The sequence below is a fragment of the Cololabis saira genome, chromosome 16 (genome assembly GCF_033807715.1).
Source record: "Cololabis saira isolate AMF1-May2022 chromosome 16, fColSai1.1, whole genome shotgun sequence".
In the NCBI taxonomy this organism is placed as follows: Eukaryota; Metazoa; Chordata; class Actinopteri; order Beloniformes; family Belonidae; genus Cololabis; species Cololabis saira.
In genome coordinates this window covers 6,670,102-6,689,495 of record NC_084602.1, presented here as the reverse complement: position 1 = coordinate 6,689,495, position 19,394 = coordinate 6,670,102, and the positions used below count along the sequence as shown (strand labels likewise).

Here is a 19,394-nt window from a genome sequence, read left to right as displayed (position 1 = left end):
CTAGCGTTGTCAATACTGTCTAATGAGAATGCTGACACTGCTAACTCAACCTACAGTACAGTAGTGAAACAGTTTAGCATTAAGGTGCATTACACACATTTCTGTGGATATTAAAATCATTTGTTAAAAGGGTATTCACTCACTGTGATAATATTACCACAGATGCAGTTTATTTCATTTTTGGTTGTTGAAAAGCATTAAATAAGACAGTGATATTGCAGTTCATCCAGATGTTTTAAAAAGGGAAATATATTAAAGATGTGTATTTAAAGGAAGATATGTTACATTTAAAAAACTGTTTAAATTGATTAATAGTGCCTAAAAGAGATAAATAATCTTTATCTTAAATAATATTTCAAATCTATATTGTGATATGGAAATTCATGATAGCTACCGGTAATTCTTTCAGTTGCACTAAAATACAGTTGTGTGATGCAAATCAATTCATTTAAAATAATTGAAGTACTGAATACCCTGAGTAATTGGTTATACTTGAAAATATTTGAATGATGGAGTTAAGTGATGATGAACAGAAAGAGAAGATAGTAACTTATGCATTCTGCACTATGGGCCTGATTTACTAAAGGTTTGCGTGCGTAAAAACGTGTGCAAACTTGACATCACCCACAAACCAATGTGCAAGCTGATCTACTAACAGCGTGCAAAGAGGACTGCGTCTCTCAAATGGGCAAAATAGCACACGCAGTTCATTTAGTACTTTTGCCCTGATGAATAATCAATATGGGGTGTACCCGGCAGAAATCCTAAATACTGGGAGGGGAAAATGCAAATAGGTTCATTTACCACGCGCAATGAGATTTACCAAGCCTGAAAGTAATTGCGGGGACTGTGATTGCGTCTGTATTTAATACGTTCGAAAGGAAGGTGCTAATCTGCCCAGCATTACGAACCGATGGCTGCTCGTGCGCAACGGAAGATAAGCCATCTTCAAGGGCTGTAGACTGTTTTTTTTTGTTCTTGCAGCAACTCTCTGTCAATGTCTTCATAAACTGGCCGCTTTTGAGGCTCTGCAGGGATGCTTGTTGGTGCCTGATTTGAGGACTGGGGTGGGGATGGCTCAACTTGTGGTGAGGATTCTCCACATGCAAAAGGAGAAATATTTTATTTGAATGTTAAATCGAGTATTATTCAGCAAAAGGTTGCCACAGGAGGCACATTCATTTTTTTATTTGTGATAATAAATAAATCACGTGTTTTCATGGAGAAAAAAGTGTTTCTTATTGTGCGCCTACGTTGTTCTGCAGTTGGCTCTAGCGTGTCATACCTCGGTATCCCAGTTATCTGCTCCTCGCAGAAGGTGAGCTGCACCTGCTGCTCAATGCTGGTAGAGGTATCTCTTCCGCAGGCCCTCCACCTGTCTTGTTTGCCGAAGTTTTATTAAAGGCCACTTTTTCTTTAGTTCTTCGCCTTATATCTTGCCACCTTCTTTTAACCTCATCTGCCGTTCTTTTTGTCTTACCAACTGCATTTATTCTATCGCAGATTTTCTCCCATATTGCATTTCTTTTGGTAATGTTTAAATGTCTTTGCTGTAGTTCATGAATGTGTTTATTTGCCTCTTCCACTAATATCCTTAACTCCAACTCGTCAAATTTAATTTTGCGCTTGCGACTATCCTGCCTTTCATCCAGACTCTCCATGGCGCAAACCGTAAGACATGCAACACCTAATTTAAATACTGCGGTTTGCGCCTGTTATCAATTGCGCACGCAATCTTAGTTGATCACCCGCAAAACACACAACAACAGCACGTGCAAACTTTTTCAGTGCACGCGCAATTTAGTACTCTATATTTAGGATCTTAGTAAATTGGGCCCTATGTGTGTAGATTGGTTTTTATTTATTTTCTAGACCAGAACTGGATCATTCTGAATCCTTGTGGGTTCAGTGGCGAGCCAACATAAGAGACGATGGACTGTGGACGGATACGGTGTGGCCGGCCGTGAGGTTACCGTGGTTAACGCCCTCAGAAGACATCAGGACCATCCAGTCATTCCATCTATTCAAGTCCAGATAAGACCAACACAATAAAACTACCCGGGTAGTGTTAGGAACCGCGTGCACACACCAAGTCAGAAGGAACTCTTCTCTCCTTTCACTTTAAAGGAGACGTGCATTCACGTGCACTACCATATAATTGCTACTGATGCAATAAAGGTTTTCACTGTTCAACTTCACGTCCACTCTCTCCTGGTGAGTCAATTAATTAATTCAAGGCATCCATCTTTATTCCCAACCTAGGTGAATGTTAGTGTCATTATTATAGTTTTGATCTATAGTTAAGACTAAGGGCCCGATTTACTAAGATCCTAAATAAAGAGTACTAAATTGCGTGTGCACTGAAAAAGTTTGCGCGTGCTGTTGTTGTGTGTTTTGCGGGTGATCAACTAAGATTGCGTGCGCAATTGATAACAGGTGCAAACAGCAGTATTTAAATGAGGTGTTGCGCGTCTTATGGTTTGCGGCGCAAACTTTGCGCCATGGAGAGTCTGGATGGAAAGCAGGATATAGTCGCAAGCGCAAAATGAAATTTGACGAGTTGGAGTTATAGAGATATTAGTGGAAGAGGCAAATTGTTGTATTCAACCCCCCCGGCCGTGAAAAGCACCCCCTCGTATATTCACTGATAAGTAGACCAAGAAAAAAAACAACACACTGACACTTCAATATATTTATATATACACACTCACACAAACACATACTTAGGAGTTTATATTATATATATTTACAAATATTATGGAAGACAACACAGTAAGCAGGCTATTAATTAATGACATCAATAACCATTTACCCGATTTTTTTTTTTTTACCCGAATCCATGAGCGCATTTAAACATGAATCATTAACACAAAACTGGACGCTAAACAGAACATGGACAACAGAACATGAACAGAACACGGAATGAGAATATCATTTTTGTCAGACGAGGGGGTGCTTTTCACGGCAGGGGTGCTGAATACGGCACAACACCGGGGTATGACTGCAGAACAAGTATAGTTGCACAATGAGAAACACTTTTTTCTCCATGAAAACACGTAATTTATTTATTATCACAAATAAAAAAATGAAGGTGCCTCCTGTGGCAACCTTTTGCTGAATAATACTCGATTTAACATTCAAATAACATATTTCTCCTTTTGCATGTGGAGATTAGCACCTTCCTTTCGAACGTATTAAATACAGACGCAATCACAATCCACGCAAAAACTTTCAGGCTTGGTAAATCTCATTGCGGGTGGTAAACCAAACCAATTTGCATCTTTCCCTCCCAGTATTTAGGATTTCTGGCGGGTATGCCCCATATTGATTATTCATCAGGGTAAAAGTACTAAATGAATAGCGTGTGCTATTTTGCGCATTTGAGAGATGCAGTCCTCTTTGCACGCTGTTAGTAGATCAGCTGGCACTTTGGTTTGCGGGTGCTGTCAAGTTTGCAAACGTTTTTACACACGCAAACCTTTAGTAAATCGGGCCCTAAGGGCGCTACATATACATACATACAATATATATATATATGTATATATCCAGGCTTGGTTTGTTGACTTTGCATGAGTAGTGGCTTCATATTGGTTTGAGCAGTTCTGGACTCTGTAATCCTGTTTTGTTATTGTTCATTCATTAACCAGCACTTGTTTAACCCTGGTTGCCTTATCATGTTTACGTGCAACTTTTGTTAATAAATAACTTTCAAGTACCCTGTAACATCTTTATGTTATGTCCCTTTTCCACGAGCCGGTCGTAAGGTAAGGCAACTTTATTGATCGAAGGTAGATTTGTTTGCAGGTAAAAAGTAGAAACTTACAACACCACATTACAGTACAGTGACAGTGACACAAGACAAACAGGAGAATAACAAAACAAAACCTTGACGGACAAACAGAACAAATGCTCCAGATTGAATAAGCAATACAATAAATAAATAAACTAGAAAATTTCAGGAAATTTTGATATGGGCATGCCCTACTGCCCATTCGACCCCTCTCGCTGCTTTGGTTTGGGGCTGTAGTGGTTGTGTTTAGGGTGGTTCTATGTCAGTTTGAGGTGTTTTTACGCTTGTATTTCATTTATTCCTGTGCTCCCAATAGTTATTAATGGGGCGCGCTTTTTGGCATCTAGCGTTGCCAAGGTAACGCTTTTGACTGAGAATAGTAATTCCCATCGAGGCAAGATGGAGACGCATCTAACGATGTATGCCGTGCATCGGTGCATGTTCCGGTTCAGGCTACGTTAACGGGTAGGTTTTTTTTTTCACCGTGGTACAAAACCCCATCTGAATGAATGGGGCCATTTGGCCTGGATTTTGACATAAAATTTCCTTAAATCCCAGCTTCATGAAATTTGAGTATGTTGAAGTCCACAGCGTGCCGAGTCATGGGACATTTGTACGATGTCTCTACGATAACCTGTTGCCTAGCAACAAGCGTCCAAATTCAAACAGAAATAAAAAAAAAAATGAAAGGTCAATATCGCGTAAACTGTAGTAATTAGCATAATGAGGTTGTAGGGTCCGTTAGTGCCAATTGGGCCGAGTGTTTGAAAGTTTCAACAATGTCTCTACGATAAAATTCGGCCGAGCAATAAGCGTCCGAAATTTCGCCTTTTTTTTTGCTTTTTGGCGTCTAGCGTTGCCACGGTAACACTTTTTACTGAGAAAAGTAATGCCCATCGAGGAACGATGGAGACGCATCCAACGATGTATGCCATGTATGGGTGCATGTTCCGGTTCAGGCTATGTTAACGGATAGGTTTTTTTTTCACCATGGTAAAAAACTCCATCCGAATGAATGGGGCCATTTGGCCTGGATTTGGACAAAAACTTCCTTAAATCACAGCTTCATAAAATTTGAATATGTTGAAGTCCACAGCGTGCCGAGTCGGGAAAAATTTGTACGATGTCTCTACGATAACCTGTTGCCTAGCAACAAGCGTCCAAAGTCAAACGGAAAAAAAAAAAAGATGAAAGGTCAATATCACAAAAACTGTAATACTTGGCATAATGAGGTTGTACGTACTGTTATGGACAATCGGGCCGAATGTTTGAAAGTTTGAACGATGTCTCTACGATAAAGTTCGGCCGAGCAATAAGCGTCTGAATTTTCGCCTTTTTTTTTGCTTTTTGGCAACTAGCGTTGCCACGGTAACCCCTATTACGGAGAAAAGTAATGCCCATCGAGGCATGATGGAGACGCATCCAACGATGTATGCCATGCATGGGTGCACGTTCCGGTTCGGGCCGCATTAACGGACGAAAAAAAGTGCGGAATAATAAGAAAAGGGAAACCTTTTCTAGATACTAATATATCGCCTTCATTTTCATGTTTTTCCTCATTTTTTCAGGCGTGTTTTATTTTTTGGGGATTTTTTTTTTCCACATCAGAGCGGGGTCATGCTGTACACCCGCTGGTGTGACGTGGGACTTTTGCGACTTTAGCAAAATGCTAGCAACATTGCCTTTTGGGCCATTCTGGACGATTGCAATATGGTCATGCCATTACTTGGCATGCCCATAATAAATAGACCTAGATGGAGGATGGGAAATCATGTCCTATTTAGGGCATTAATAGCTGAGGGGACAAAACTACATTTATACCTTTTAGTTTTGCACAAAGGCATTTTGAACCTACGGCCAGAAGGAGATACTGGAATTGGCCGTATAGTGGATGAGATGTATCATCTGAGATGGATCAGCTAGTCTCTGTAGCTGCACATTAAAGAGGAGAGAGGTTGAGTTCTAGCTCTCCAATGAACTCACTGGCCACCTCACAATCTGATTACCTGTAAGCAAGTTTTTATTTTTGAGGGGTAAGTTGCCAAACCAGGGGCAGGATTCACCAATATGTTCTTAAGAACGATCTTAAGAAATGTCTTAAGATCTAAAATTAAGAAGTTCATAAGAAAGTTCTTACGTGCAATTCCTCAATATTTTCTTAAGAAACGTCTTAAGAATTGTCATTTCTTATGAATTTCTTATTTTTCCTACTTAAAGGAGCCGTCTGTAAGAAATGTCCAAAACTGGTACTGCAGTCACTTTCAAAATATTGTTGAGCGGCGTGTACCCTCCCCCTCCTCCCCCCGACCAGAGGTTGCCAGGTAGGCTGCAGAATGCAGCAGGAACGTAGGCTGCCATGGCTGCCATAATTAGAGCCGAGCTTGTCATGCTGAGTGCCAGGCTGTGTCTAATTGTTTGTTTATTGTTTTGGAGTTGTTGTGTTAACCATTTTATTTGCATGCATGTTTTGTTGCTTTGTCTAGTTATTATTGTTTGAAATGTAACTTCTTCTGTTTTTGAGTTGGCATGCAATTACCTTTTGTTTGAGTTGATTAGACACAGCTGAACACAATCAACTGAATCCTGACAGACAGCTGCAGTGGCCAATAAACCACTGCAGGCTGGCCCCCCTAGACCAATGGTGAACGAGGGGAGGGTTTCCTTCCCCTTATATATTCAAGGCAGACATTCAAGCTGGGAGATTGAACGGACGGACAGAGGCCCATGAGGGACGAGAGTTGATGAACAAGAGTGGATGGACTGACGTACAGAGGCCCATGGGGGCCCAGGTGGTTGGGGAGCCCCCGGCGGACTCGGACCGGGGATCCCTGTTGGCGTGGGCCAACAGGGAGAGGGCACTGGAGGACAGTGAGCCCAGAAAGACTAAGACTGTTCATCTTTAACCTTTTTTAACCTTTTATGGATTGGCCATTTTAGGAACAGTTCTATTTTTAGTGACTCCCCCACCCCTGATTTTATAACCGTTTTGCACAATAAATGTTTGTTGCTGCACCCCTGCTTTTTGTTGTGGGTTACTAAGCGCTGCTCACCCTCGAAAGTATTTAATTGGGGACTTGAACCACCCGTGTGACAAGCTGGCAACCCGGATGCCGAAACAATACTGACTTGGTGATTGGGAGATAGGTGGAGGGTGGAGCTTCAGAAACAATACTGACTTGGTGATTGGGAGATAGGTGGAGGGTGGAGCTTCAGAAACAATACTGACTTGGTGATTGGGAGATAGGTGGAGGGTGGAGCTTCAGAAACAATACTGACTTGGTGATTGGGAGATAGGTGGAGGGTGGAGCTTCAGAAACAATACTGACTTGGTGATTGGGAGATAGGTGGAGGGTGGAGCTTCAGAAACAATACTGACTTGGTGATTGGGAGATAGGTGGAGGGTGGAGCTTCAGAAACAATACTGACTTGGTGATTGGTAGATAGGTGGAGGGTGGAGCTTCAGGCCAAAACCAAAAATGACAACATAAACATCAGTTGAGGGCTGCAACTCCTCTTTTTAAACTGGAATATCCTGGCTTGAGTGCTGTTGTCAGTGACATAAGTATTTGAAATGAACATGATTTTTAAATGTCTGTTGACATATCGGGGCCATTTTATGATTCGTTTTATTATTGCTCTTACATACAGCTCCTTTAAGAACTTCTTAAAATATGGCTGTATCCAAAATGGCATACTAAGTATTACATGCTACATACTACATCAGTATGTACTGTATACTGCATACTAAATGAACGATTCAGTAGCCGCTCCAGCAGACCGTTCACACAGCAGTAGCAGCCAAGTATCCCAAAATTATATTATATTTATATTATTATTCATTTAATTATATTCAGTCGATGCACCTGAAGCGAGACTTCACTACACCGATGCATCGTTCCACAATATTGCAGGTCTTTGTTTGTGCAAATGTGTTGAAAAAGGTGATATTAGAGTCTTACCTTTTCACAGAAGAAATTTTAAGACAGGTCAAGGTTGTCTTAAAGTTAAGAAAAAAGTCAAGAACAAATTTGAGAACTTTTATTTCAAGAATACCATTTATTCTTAAGTTTTTGAGAAAATACTTAGAACTTTTTTGGAGAATATGACTTCTTCTCTTTTTTCTTCTTAACACTGAACTTAAGAAAGAAATGATACTTAAGAAGCTTTTTTTTCTTAAGAATGTTTTGTGAATCCGGCCCCAGGATACTAAGCTAAAAGAGATTATAGATTCAATAAAACATCTATAGCCCATTGTCAGCAGCTTTTTATCAATGTGAAAAGATGACAGCTTCCTTAAGCAGTGTAGACGTTGGTTTGCCTGTTTATAAACGGCACATGGTAACATCAGTGGTGCTTCCACCTGAGGACTCCCAGGACGAGAAGCCGCGGCCGAGCCTTCCTCACGACAGCCTCGTCTGCAGGAGAGCTCAGACATCTGGACTCTCTCCACACGCTCGTCAGGCAGGGTGGGGTCGTGGGTGGGGGTGCTGGTACCGGGATGATGGTGGCAGATTTCAGGCTGGTGGGGATGACTGCGTGGGCCAGGGAGGGGTCCAAAATCCTGCAGAACACTTGTGACAGCTGCTGGACCCCTGCTCTGGTACTGCGTCCAGGCCGGGAGCCTCCTGGTGTCCACAGCCAGGAGCACGCGCCTCATATCGCATTTCTCCAATGAGACAGTACCATACGGAACTTGATGCAGTCAAGTAAAATAAATAAAAGTGATTTTGAACCTTGCTTTAACAGTCCAAGGTTACTAAAACTAACCTTTCCATCGTGGTCCTCAGTATTTGTACAGAAGAGTATTAGGGCCAGGCAGGAGAAAAATCTGAATAATATTTTAGAGAAGGAAGATTTTGTTTTCATTATGCAATTCGAGAAAAAAGTCAAAATGTTGAGAAAAAAGTCAAAATTTCATGAATAAAGTTGAAATTTCGACTTTATTCTTGAAATTGTATTTCAACATTTCGACTTTTTTTTGAAGTGCACAAAAAAAAAAATAAAAATCTTCCCCTCTCAAATATTTTTTCTCCTGCATGGCCCTAATACTCTTCTGTAGTATTTGACATGCAACACCATCCCTTTAGAAAAGGGCGTCCACACACAGGCCTAAAGCCTTCAGCTATCAGCCTGCTCTTACTAGTGCAGGTCTGTTCTGCTCATGAAGAGTTGTAGGGAGCTGGGATTGGAGCTGGGATTGGAGCTGGGATTAGCCGGGGCCCCTGGTGGCCCCCGACGGAGGATTGATGACAAAGCAGGTGAAGAAATGAGGGATTCATTTGATGTAATAACTGTTGCCTTAATTAGAAACAAGAAACCAGCACCGCTCATGTGCAGTCTTGCGTTTCACCCCTAATAAAGCTGGAAACTTTATACCGATGATAAAATAGTATAAAGGTTAATGCACTGCATCACATGTCACACACTGAATATAAACTTATTTGCATACACTCTGAAGATAACCAGGCAAGTGGCCATGCAAATTCTTACCCACTCGTGTTGAAAAGGCACATTTCTGTTTATCTAAAAAGGAAACTTCTCAATTTCCTGTACGGGCAGCGGCAGATTAGCATCAGGGATATTTTCCTGCCCGACACAATGACCAAGGACACACAACTGTACAAATTGTATAGAACAGTTTATTAAATTTAGACTTGTAAGAAGTCATCATAGTCAAATGCACTCCATTGTATGAAGCACATTCATTATAACACCAACCCAAAAAAGGATTGATTGCGGCATCAAAACATAAATAAAGCAAATAAACATATTTACAATTCAACAAGGACAGAGAAATGGGAGTTGTGCATGAGAAGATGCAACTTACACGTCCAGCCAGAGGCATCAGGCAGTCAGGACAAGAGTCTCTTCATTTAAACAGTCCCTGGGAACACACACTTAACAAGCTCCTAAAACCTACGGTGAGATCACGGTTTCCTTAGTTTGACTAGAAAGAAGAAAATAGGAGTATGATCATCGATAATGCTGGAATCAACATCAACGCTGGAAAGATGAATTATTCACTACCGTGATTTGAAGTTGTGAACGTTTCGCTCCTCTGACATGTCTGCGGAGCAAAACATAAATTGATTCCCTTTAAATTAATGGTAAAAAAAAAAAAGGAGTTTCCAGATCGCTCAGGATCATTTATGAACCGTGGATCAAATATTAGCTATGGATCGTTGCCTCTGCAAAGGGCAGAGGAAGAAAAATGCACCTTGACGAAGTCCTTCATATGCTAACTCTGGTTTACACCCTTCCCTGACGAGGGGATTACGTTTACGGACCGGGAACGAGTTGGCCGAGGGAGTGGACGGATGAACATCAGTCTCACTTCAAAACTACAGTAATTCCTAAACCCTGCAGAGTGATTAAAGAAAGAAAAAAAGCTGATAATCTCAGGAAAAAGTACAATCATAGAAAGCACAATTACAATTAACAGTTTGTGTGTAGTTCCTATTGGGTCGTGTGACTCCCCCAGCACTTTAAATGAACCAAACAACGCTTTATGTGGGTACCCGGCTCAGGTCCAAGCCCCCTGCGAACGGCGCAGAGGGAAAAACTAGGTGACGGGAGAAGCTGCAGATCCCAGCGCTCGGCGCCTCACGTGGTTGGTTGTGTGTGCGTTTTTCACCGGGAACACCAGCAGGACGGGGGGTTGGATTGTTACAGCAAAAGAAATCAAACATGTGAGGCGAGTTATCGGTTTACGGAAAAGTACACTTAACTGACTTTAAATGGCACTCTGGTTCCTGCAAGCTCTCCTCTGGTGTTCGGAGCGGAGGACGCCCCCCCCCTCCTCCGCTCGGGTCCCCCGAACGCGAGAAAACAAACACTGAGAATTATTTCATAAGAGGTGGCCACCATCATGTGTCTCTGGAGGTCACACGTCGACATTCAGCTATCCATTAACGGCAGAGATCATCTCTTCGCTCCCTCTCACAGTATAGTATATCACACTATCTTACAGTCGCTTCATAAAAAAAGCCTTTTACAAGCAGTAGTGCCTTACAATATGTACAACGTCGATCGGAGCCCGACGTCTGAATTAATAAAGAAAAGGATATAAACAAGGTTCTCCCATCGGGTTAGGTCTTTACAGAATAAAGTGGTGGTGGTAGAAAATCTTTGAGCACTTCAGAATCATTCTGTAAAACTTTATCCAAGTACTGGCTTTTAAGATTAGAAACTCACATTCACTGTTTCGTTTTTTCCCGGTCAGATACATGCAAAAAGACCAGAGCCCAAGGCTCAGCATTCACGCTGCAGGGGCCCGGGGCCCCCGGATAAAGGCAGGTCGCATCTGACGGACAGGACTCAAGCTTCTTTCTGCAAATACATCCCCCTCTCAGGCTAGTTACGTAGGACAGAGAAGATGGTCTCCTTTTTGTGGGGTTTTTTTTTTGGTCTCCCAAGTCAGGCATATTGTGTGTCGGAGAATCAGGCAGTGCTCGTACCTGCGACCGGCAGGAGGGATGAACAAGCATCGAAGGCCCCGTCGGAGTGACCTCTCGGCTTCGGCACCGGAGGAACTGTGGGTGAGTGAACGCAGGCATGGAGACGTCTGCAGTTACCTGGGTGTTGTAGGTGCTCCAGTTTACTTTAATTACTTTAATTTTACAAAGGGTCGTCTGGAGAGCCGTTTAAAAGATTTGGAAGCGCCACTCTGGCCAAGTGTGCTCACGAACATTACAGGAAGACTACCACCTTTAAAATGTTATTTTCCCCCTCAAGTGTGGTTAAAAAAGGGGAATTTGGGGCAGGAGAATGAGACAAACATTGGAGGATTTCCCCCGGGGGAGTCGCTGTGCAAGGTGCTGTCTCAGTGTTTGAGAAACATTCCTGCACACTGTTATTTTTGGCTTCTGAAGTGATGATGAAGCTCCAGGTCAGGCGTCTGGAGAAGCTTTGTGTTGAGTGGTGGACCAGCAGGAGGACGACAGGGAGACGGGGAGAGGGGGTTAGGGGGGTCACAGGTTGTTGGCCGACGCCTGGCGTGACGGGCGGCCCATGGAAGAGGAGCTGTAGGTGCGGGAGCGCTGCCTCATGGCCAGGCGGCAGGGCAGCTCCAGCTCCTGGAAGAGGGGCGTCCCGGTGATCTCTGCCGCCTCCGGGCGCTCGCTGGGGCTCAGGGACAGCATGCTGCGCACCATGTTCAGCTGGGGGAGAGGACAACCGTCAGAGCTGTGGCCGTGAGGCAGCTGCTTCATTTGAAGCACAAACAGCAATGCAACCCCATTTCTGAGTCACAAACACACACACACACACACACACACACACACACACACACACCTACAGGACCGTCTCAGAAAATTAGAATATTGTGGTAAAGTTCTTTATTTTCTGTAATGCAATTAAAAAAAACAAAAATGTCCTACATTCTGCATTCATTACAAATCAACTGAAATATTGCAAGCCTTTTATTATTTTAATATTGCTGATTATGGTTTACAGTTTAAGATTAAGATTCCCAGAATATTCAAATTTTTTGAGATAGGATATTTGAGTTTTCTTAAATTGTAAGCCATGATCAGCAATATTAAAATAATAAAAGGCTTGCAATATTTCAGTTGATTTGTAATTAATCCAGAATGTATGACATTTTTGTTTTTGTAATTGCATTACAGAAAATCACAATATTCTAATTTTCTGAGACAGTCCTGTATGTACCTAAAAGTGAGGTCATCGAACAACTACTAGATATTTTTTCTCCATCCATTCACGATTCATAGGGCTCACCCCCTCCCTCAAACTGATCTCAAATGAGAATAGCTTTAAATTTCACCTGAAATTACACCTGTCCACTTGACATTTGTGTTTTATCTTTCTGTGGTTTGCTCTGTGTTGAATGTTTCTGTGTTTTTAGTTGTGTTTTGTCTTGTTTTCTTATGAGGAGCCAATAGTAAAACAAACATCATACTTGTCGACACCTGCATTTTTCTTCAGCTTTTATAAACATCGAGGACCGCAATGGAAATAAGCCTGTTGGCTTTATTGTGTTTTAATCCTCAACAATTTTTATCATTAATGTATGCGAGACTGCAATGCAGTTATTCGTGTATGTTTTTTTTTTAAAAAGATTGTCTAATAAATCAATCAATCATCAGCACATTATACACACACATATATATATATATATATATATATATATATATATATATATATATATATATATATATATATATATATATATATATATATATATATATATATATATATATATATATATATATATATATATATATATATATATATATATATATATATATATATATATATACATACATACATACATACACACACACACACACACACACACACACACACACACACACACACACACACACACACACACACACACACACACACACACACACACACACACACACACACACACACACACACACACACACACACACACACACACACACACACACACACACACACACATATATATATATATAAAAAATATATTTACTTTAAAAACACACAATACACAACACAAGAAACAAGTAGTAATTAGTCAGGGTTCTCCAAGTGTTGGGGAATCAGAGATGGCGCTGCAGGATTAAGTTAATCCCATTACTGTTAAGTAAAAGGAGGTAAACAAGATAATGAGACAAGCACATGCAACTATGGGGCCACTAGGTGGCAGCAGACGAGCACTCACCTCCTGAACATTGTTTTTGGAGAAAACCTCTGGGAACTGCAGCGCTCTCACCTCCGTCAGTGTCTGCAAGGAAGGATGTAAACACCTGTGAGTGCCGGGGCCCTATTGGCTCACGGGCCCTTTGTGACTGAGACAAAGGCGTCATGGCCGACTGCTGCGGTGAAGACACTTCTGGAAGTGCAACTACTGTATCTCCACACCAGCACGGGCAAAGAAACTAAATATTACTGCTCTCAACACAGGAACAAAATATTTAATTACATAAGAAAACTGAACATCTTAAATCAGCCTCAACAAGCTGCACCAGCTGGGGTTTATACTCATCTTACCATTAGATTGTACCATTGTTTTCAAGTCTTTGTAAACAACCTCACAAGCCAGCGAGCAGTCTAATGAGCCACTTTAAAAATCAAAAAGTCTGGTTACAGAGACATTTATAATCTACGGAGTGTATTAGGGCATTGCAGGAGAAGAATAAAAATAATAATTTAGAGGAGGAAGATTGTTTTTTCATTATGCAATTCGAGAATAAAGTCGAAATGTTGAGAAAAAAGTCAAAATGTCGAGATTAAAGTCGAAATGCATTTCAACTTTATTCACGAAATTTCGACTTTATTCTTGAAATTGTATTTCAACATTATTCTCGACATTTCGACTTTTATCTTGACATTTCGACTTTTTTCTCGAAGTGCACAATAAACAAAAATCTTCCCCTCTCAAATATATTTTCTCCTGCATGGGAAAGAGAAAAGTTCTGAGAGAGAAATAATGATAAAAGGACTTGCTGCCTCACCCTGACTCTCTCCATCTGGGTGCTGAAGGGAAACAGCAGCTCAAACAGGATCAGGCCCAGGGAGTAGATGTCCACTTTGTGAGAGTACGAGTTCCCGGAGAGCTGCGGACGAGAGCAGAGAGATGAGCCCCGGCACGCCAGACACAGACCAGCGTCCCCCCACGACCAGCGCCCCCCCCAGACCAGCGTCCCCTGCCGAGAGGCCTCCTCACCTGCTCCGGGCTCATGTAGAGCTTGGTGCCCACCTGGCCCGTGTGCCGGGTGAGCAGCGGCGCGGGCGTCAGGGCCACCGGCTCGTCCTCGTCCTCCTCCTGGTCCATGGCCGTCACCAGGCCGAAGTCCCCCACCTTCACCACGTCGTCCATGGTGAAGAAGATGTTGGACGGCTGGAGGACCAGAGCCACGGTTACATGCAGCACAAACATCCAGCAGAAACATCCAGCAGAAACACGCGCACTTCTAGATCACGGTGATATAGTATATAGGTCTGCCTCCAGAACCCTCCTCAATAAACCTGACGTCATATACATAGGCCGGTGTTGAAAAAAATAGATGCTCTGATTCTAAATCAATTCTCATATTAATTCCTAAACATCGATTTTTTTTTTTTCCATCGTTACCTTACAACTTTTGGTATTTTTTTTTTGTTTATGCCCCAAAAAGGAATGTTTTGTTGGACACAATGTTTTTACCTTTAAATATGTGTGAGTATGAAAACATTAAAGTTCTCAGTTGCATAAATATATCTATATTTCATTACTTTATATACTGTCTTGGGGTTACATTTGCATAAAATGCTAAAAACCAAATTCTCAAAAATTCAAAACCGAAATAGACCAAAAATGGAAAAAATAAAAACGGAATCTGGGGAAAAATAAAACTGATTTCATACGTCTCTATTTGCTGGATCTGTTTGATAATTCTGCCCCATGATGTTTCTGAAAGCAGTTCTATCAGCATTCTGGGAGCTGATTGGTCCTTACAGCATCATTAGCTGCAATACTTGCTGTTGAATCTCAATATAATACTAGTATTCATATGTTGCAGAACTACAGTCATATAATTCATGCAACAGCTGAAAAAACAGTTTTATTAACACTAACCCAAATCAATATTAGGTTGTCGTTGTAAATGAGAAACTGTTCTCAACGGACTTACCATGTTAAATGAAGGTTAAATTTAAAAACAACATACCTTGAGGTCCCGGTGCATGAGGCCCTTGCTGTGCAGGAACTCCACGGCCTCAGCGATCTGCAGGAAGATGTCCAGACACTGGTTGTGCTCCCGCTGCTCGGGCAGGCAGCGCTGGGCCATCCAGTCCTTCAGATTCTCCTTCCGACACAGCTGCATCTGGATGTACAGGTAGACCTGCAGGAGGGGGCGGGGGCACACGTCATACAAGTGCACACAACACCCGGGCTGCTGCAACTTACACTAAGCCAGGAAAACAGGGACTCCAGCCATGTTTTAAACAATTTATACTGTCACAGTATAAAAAAGATATTTTGATGACACCTGGAGTAAAGCCTTGGAGGGTATAAAGTCTTTAAAGTTCAGTTAATGCTAGGATTCAATTAATCCAATACAAGGTAGTCCACAGGTTACACTACTCTAAGGTCAAACTTCATCAAATGTTTTGTGACTCTGCACCCCTATGTAGCAGATGTGTTAGTGTGCCATTGGCGCCTTTACACTGCAAAAACTCAAAATCTTAACAAGAATATTTGTCTTATTTCTAGTTAAAATGTCTCATTTTTAGTCAAAAAAAATCTCATTATACTTAAAACAAGACTCATCACTGGAAAAAAACAACAATTTTCACCTGTTTCAAGTAGATTTTCACTTAAAATAAGTAGAAAAATCTGCCAGTGGAACAAGGTTTTTTTCGCTTGTAATGAGAAGATAAATCTTGTCCCAATGGCAGATTTTACTCAAGATTTACTTGAAACAGGTGAAAATTGTCCAATAACAAGTTATTTTTCTGGTAATGACTCTTGTTTTAAGTGTAATGAGATTTTTTGACTAAAAATGAAACATTTTAACTAGAAATAAGACAAATATTCCTGGTAAGATTTTGAGTTTTTGCAGTGTACATCTATTTTGGTCATGCCCAAACCTCCATAACTTCTGCTCTGATATTTTTCTATGGTGCTCAACTGTCTTTAATGTGAACTTATCTCCGGACCCAGAGATGCTTTGTTCGGCTGTTCTGACGCACCAGAGCAACTGGACACTCACGTACGCATCGCCCTAGTGAATGGTATGATGATCGCCAAAAGGTGCATTCTGAATCTGTTCCTAGCTGTAAAACTGGGCTCAGTGAACTGAGAAGTATTTTACACATGGACAAACTGAGACATGATTTGTCTGGGAACCCTCAAAAGTTCCTCAAGATATGGAACCCAGTTCTGTTACACCTGAGGATGTGATGGACGTTTGCTGCTCAGAGTAACATCTTTCTGTCCTGGCAAATGTATGGTTAGAACCAGTACTGGAGTTGAGGGGGGATGAGGGGGGATGAGGGGGGATGGCATCCCCCCTGAAATAAAAACGGTCCAAATCATCCCCCCTGTAAAACTGCCATCCCCCCTTTCCATCCCTTATGTCATTTCATCAATGAATGTGGTTTTACTGCTATTTCAACATTTAGAGTCATCACCAGAAAAATAACACCAGAAAAATAACTTATTTGACAATTTTCACCTGTTTCAAGTAAATTTTCACTTGAAATAAGTAGGAAAATCTGCCAGTGGGACAAGATTTATCTTCTTATTACAAGCAAAAAAATCTTGTTCCACTGGCAGATTTTTCTGCTTATTTTAAGTGAAAATCTACTTGAAACAGGTGAAAATTGTAGTTTTTTCCAGTGATGAGTCTTGTTTTAAGTGTAATGAGATTTTTTTACTAAAATGAGACATTTTAACTAGAAATAAGACAAATATTCTTGTTAAGATTTAGAGTTTTTGCAGTGATCCATTTTACTTATCCTGTGAAGGACAGAGTCATATTGATAAGTTCAGAAAAGTGTTTTTTATTGTTGTGTTTTGATGTATTTGATGTAAGCCCAGTGGATATTTAAAGCTTACAGAAGGCTGCATTTAACTGCTGCTATGTCATTCCTGCAGTATTTCTGCAGGTGTTTTGGTCAGTGCTATTATTTGTAATATATTATATTATTTGTAATCAGCACAAATTATCTGTCCCCATATGATAAAATCCACCACCCCCCCTGATTTATTTTTTACAACTCGAGTACTGGTTAGAACTACTCTAAAGCAGTGGAATCTTAACATCTAAGCAGCCCACTTGTTGTTTTCCCCTTATCTTGGTTTTTGTTTTTATATTAGTTCTTTTATTGTATTATTTTTCTGTCCTGTGTGAATTCCTTGTCTCATGGGTGGGGGGAGGGAAGAGGGAGGGTGTCTTGTCTTACTGATTTTGTACTTATAAGTGACTTACTGTACCTGTATGTATAAAAAAGTGCAACAAATAAAATATAAAAGAAAAAGATCTTTCATTGAAGTGATTGCCGACCTTGGGGGACGGCTGGAGCCGCTGCGTTGCCGGCGTGGTGGGCAGAGCCAGGGTCAGAGAGGTGGGCCGCGGGGGGGTGGTGGAGACGCTGGGGGCCGACTCCTGCTGCCTGCTGTGTGAGGAAGACGAGCTGGTCTTCGTCAGGGTCTTGGGATTGACGGGGCTGGAGCCCGTGTCCGTGTCGGCGTCGGCGTCCCGGTCGCAGCCGGAGTCCTCGAACACGATGTCGAAGGAGGAGGAGGTGCAGTCGCTGGGGCCGCGCGGGGGGCACAGCTCGAAGGAGTTGGGGGTGTCCGAGGCGTCCGGGTCGGGCTGGCTGTCCCGCTCAGACATCAGGCTGTCGTGGCCCAGCAGCGGCTGGAAGGACAGGTCCCCACCCCCGATGCTGAAGCTCACCACCCTGCTGGAGACGTGGGCCTGAGACGCCACCGAGGCCTCCAGGGCGTCCCCGCCGGGCCCCGAGGTGGGGGACGTGGTGGAGCTGGACACCGGCACCTTCACCGACAGAGCTTCCATGTGGTCCAGGAAGCTCATGGGCCAGTCGGTGGCACTGGAGGAGACAGAGAAAACATGGAGCTTAATAGAGGGAATGAGCATGAGTAAGACTGAGTGTCAGAAAGACTGAGTGTCAGAAAGACTGAGTGGCAGCGTAAACTTTCAGTTTGAGCAACTGGAAAACATCTAAAATGGGAAAGAGCTGTTGTGTGATCGACTGTACTCATAGATTTAGCAAGAAATCAGAGTTATCGTTTTACAGACTGACGAAAAATAAGCTTAAGAAACACAAATGGATCGCTGCAATTCACAGAAACAACTGGATTCCAGACACCGAAACGTGGATTTTCGGTTCCCATTTTGTATCAGGTAATGTTGGATTTTTGGGTAGCTAACGTTAAACGGTCAAATCATAAAGTTCGGTGTCCTCATCACTTTAATTTCTACAACAAATCCTGCCTTGAAGTCGAACCAAGCGTCAAGACTTTTGTAAGCCTTCAAGCGTTGCTTCGTGTATTTCCCCAGCGTAGAATTTAAAGGGGACCTATTATGGCATCTAATACCTATTTTAAACAGGCCTTGAATGTCTTAAAAGCAAGCTTTTGATTGTTTTTGCTAAATAAATGAGAAATTCAGCCTCTAAACCATGTCTTTATCTTCCATTCTCTAACCTAATTCTCTATGCAGGATTCTGAGTGGGCGGGGCTATGATAATGAGGCTCTGTGCTGATTGGCTGCCTGAATGACGCGATACACCGCTACGAAGTAATGGCGGAAGCTCCGGCCGGCGGAGTTAGTTGTAGCCGTGGTTTTATACATCGGAGGCCGACCTATGTAAATTGTTACGTAACGACGGGAGCAGAATCTGAACTGCTCGTAGATCCACATCACACTGGACGGCTCATCCGGGCGGCTGTACAGACACTGCAGAATTTGGTTGCTTTCCTCCTTCTCTGAGTTGGCAGGCTGAGGGGAGACCACTTTATAAATGTTAAAGCAAGAGAAAACCTGTTTTTCATAATAGGTCCCCTTTAAGTACATATAAATATCAGGAAACTCGTGGCCAAATATGAATGTCCATGGACCACTGGTTCTTCAGGTAACTGTACGGG

At 42.1% G+C, this 19,394-nt stretch overlaps 1 protein-coding gene across 1 annotated transcript in view; it reads right to left on the bottom strand.

Annotated features, from left to right (window-relative positions):
• Positions 1–9,411: 9,411 nt before the first annotated feature.
• The window catches only part of eif2ak3 (eukaryotic translation initiation factor 2-alpha kinase 3), a 54,505-nt gene continuing 44,522 nt past the window's right edge, over positions 9,412–19,394 (bottom strand). The window contains exons 13-18 of the mRNA XM_061743146.1: positions 17,788–18,337; positions 15,448–15,621; positions 14,466–14,639; positions 14,254–14,355; positions 13,461–13,523; positions 9,412–11,949 (exon numbers count right to left, since the gene is read on the bottom strand). Coding sequence (XP_061599130.1) covers positions 11,761–11,949; positions 13,461–13,523; positions 14,254–14,355; positions 14,466–14,639; positions 15,448–15,621; positions 17,788–18,337 — 1,252 coding nt within the window. The 3' untranslated portion in view covers positions 9,412–11,760. The remainder of the gene's footprint in view (positions 11,950–13,460; positions 13,524–14,253; positions 14,356–14,465; positions 14,640–15,447; positions 15,622–17,787; positions 18,338–19,394) is intronic.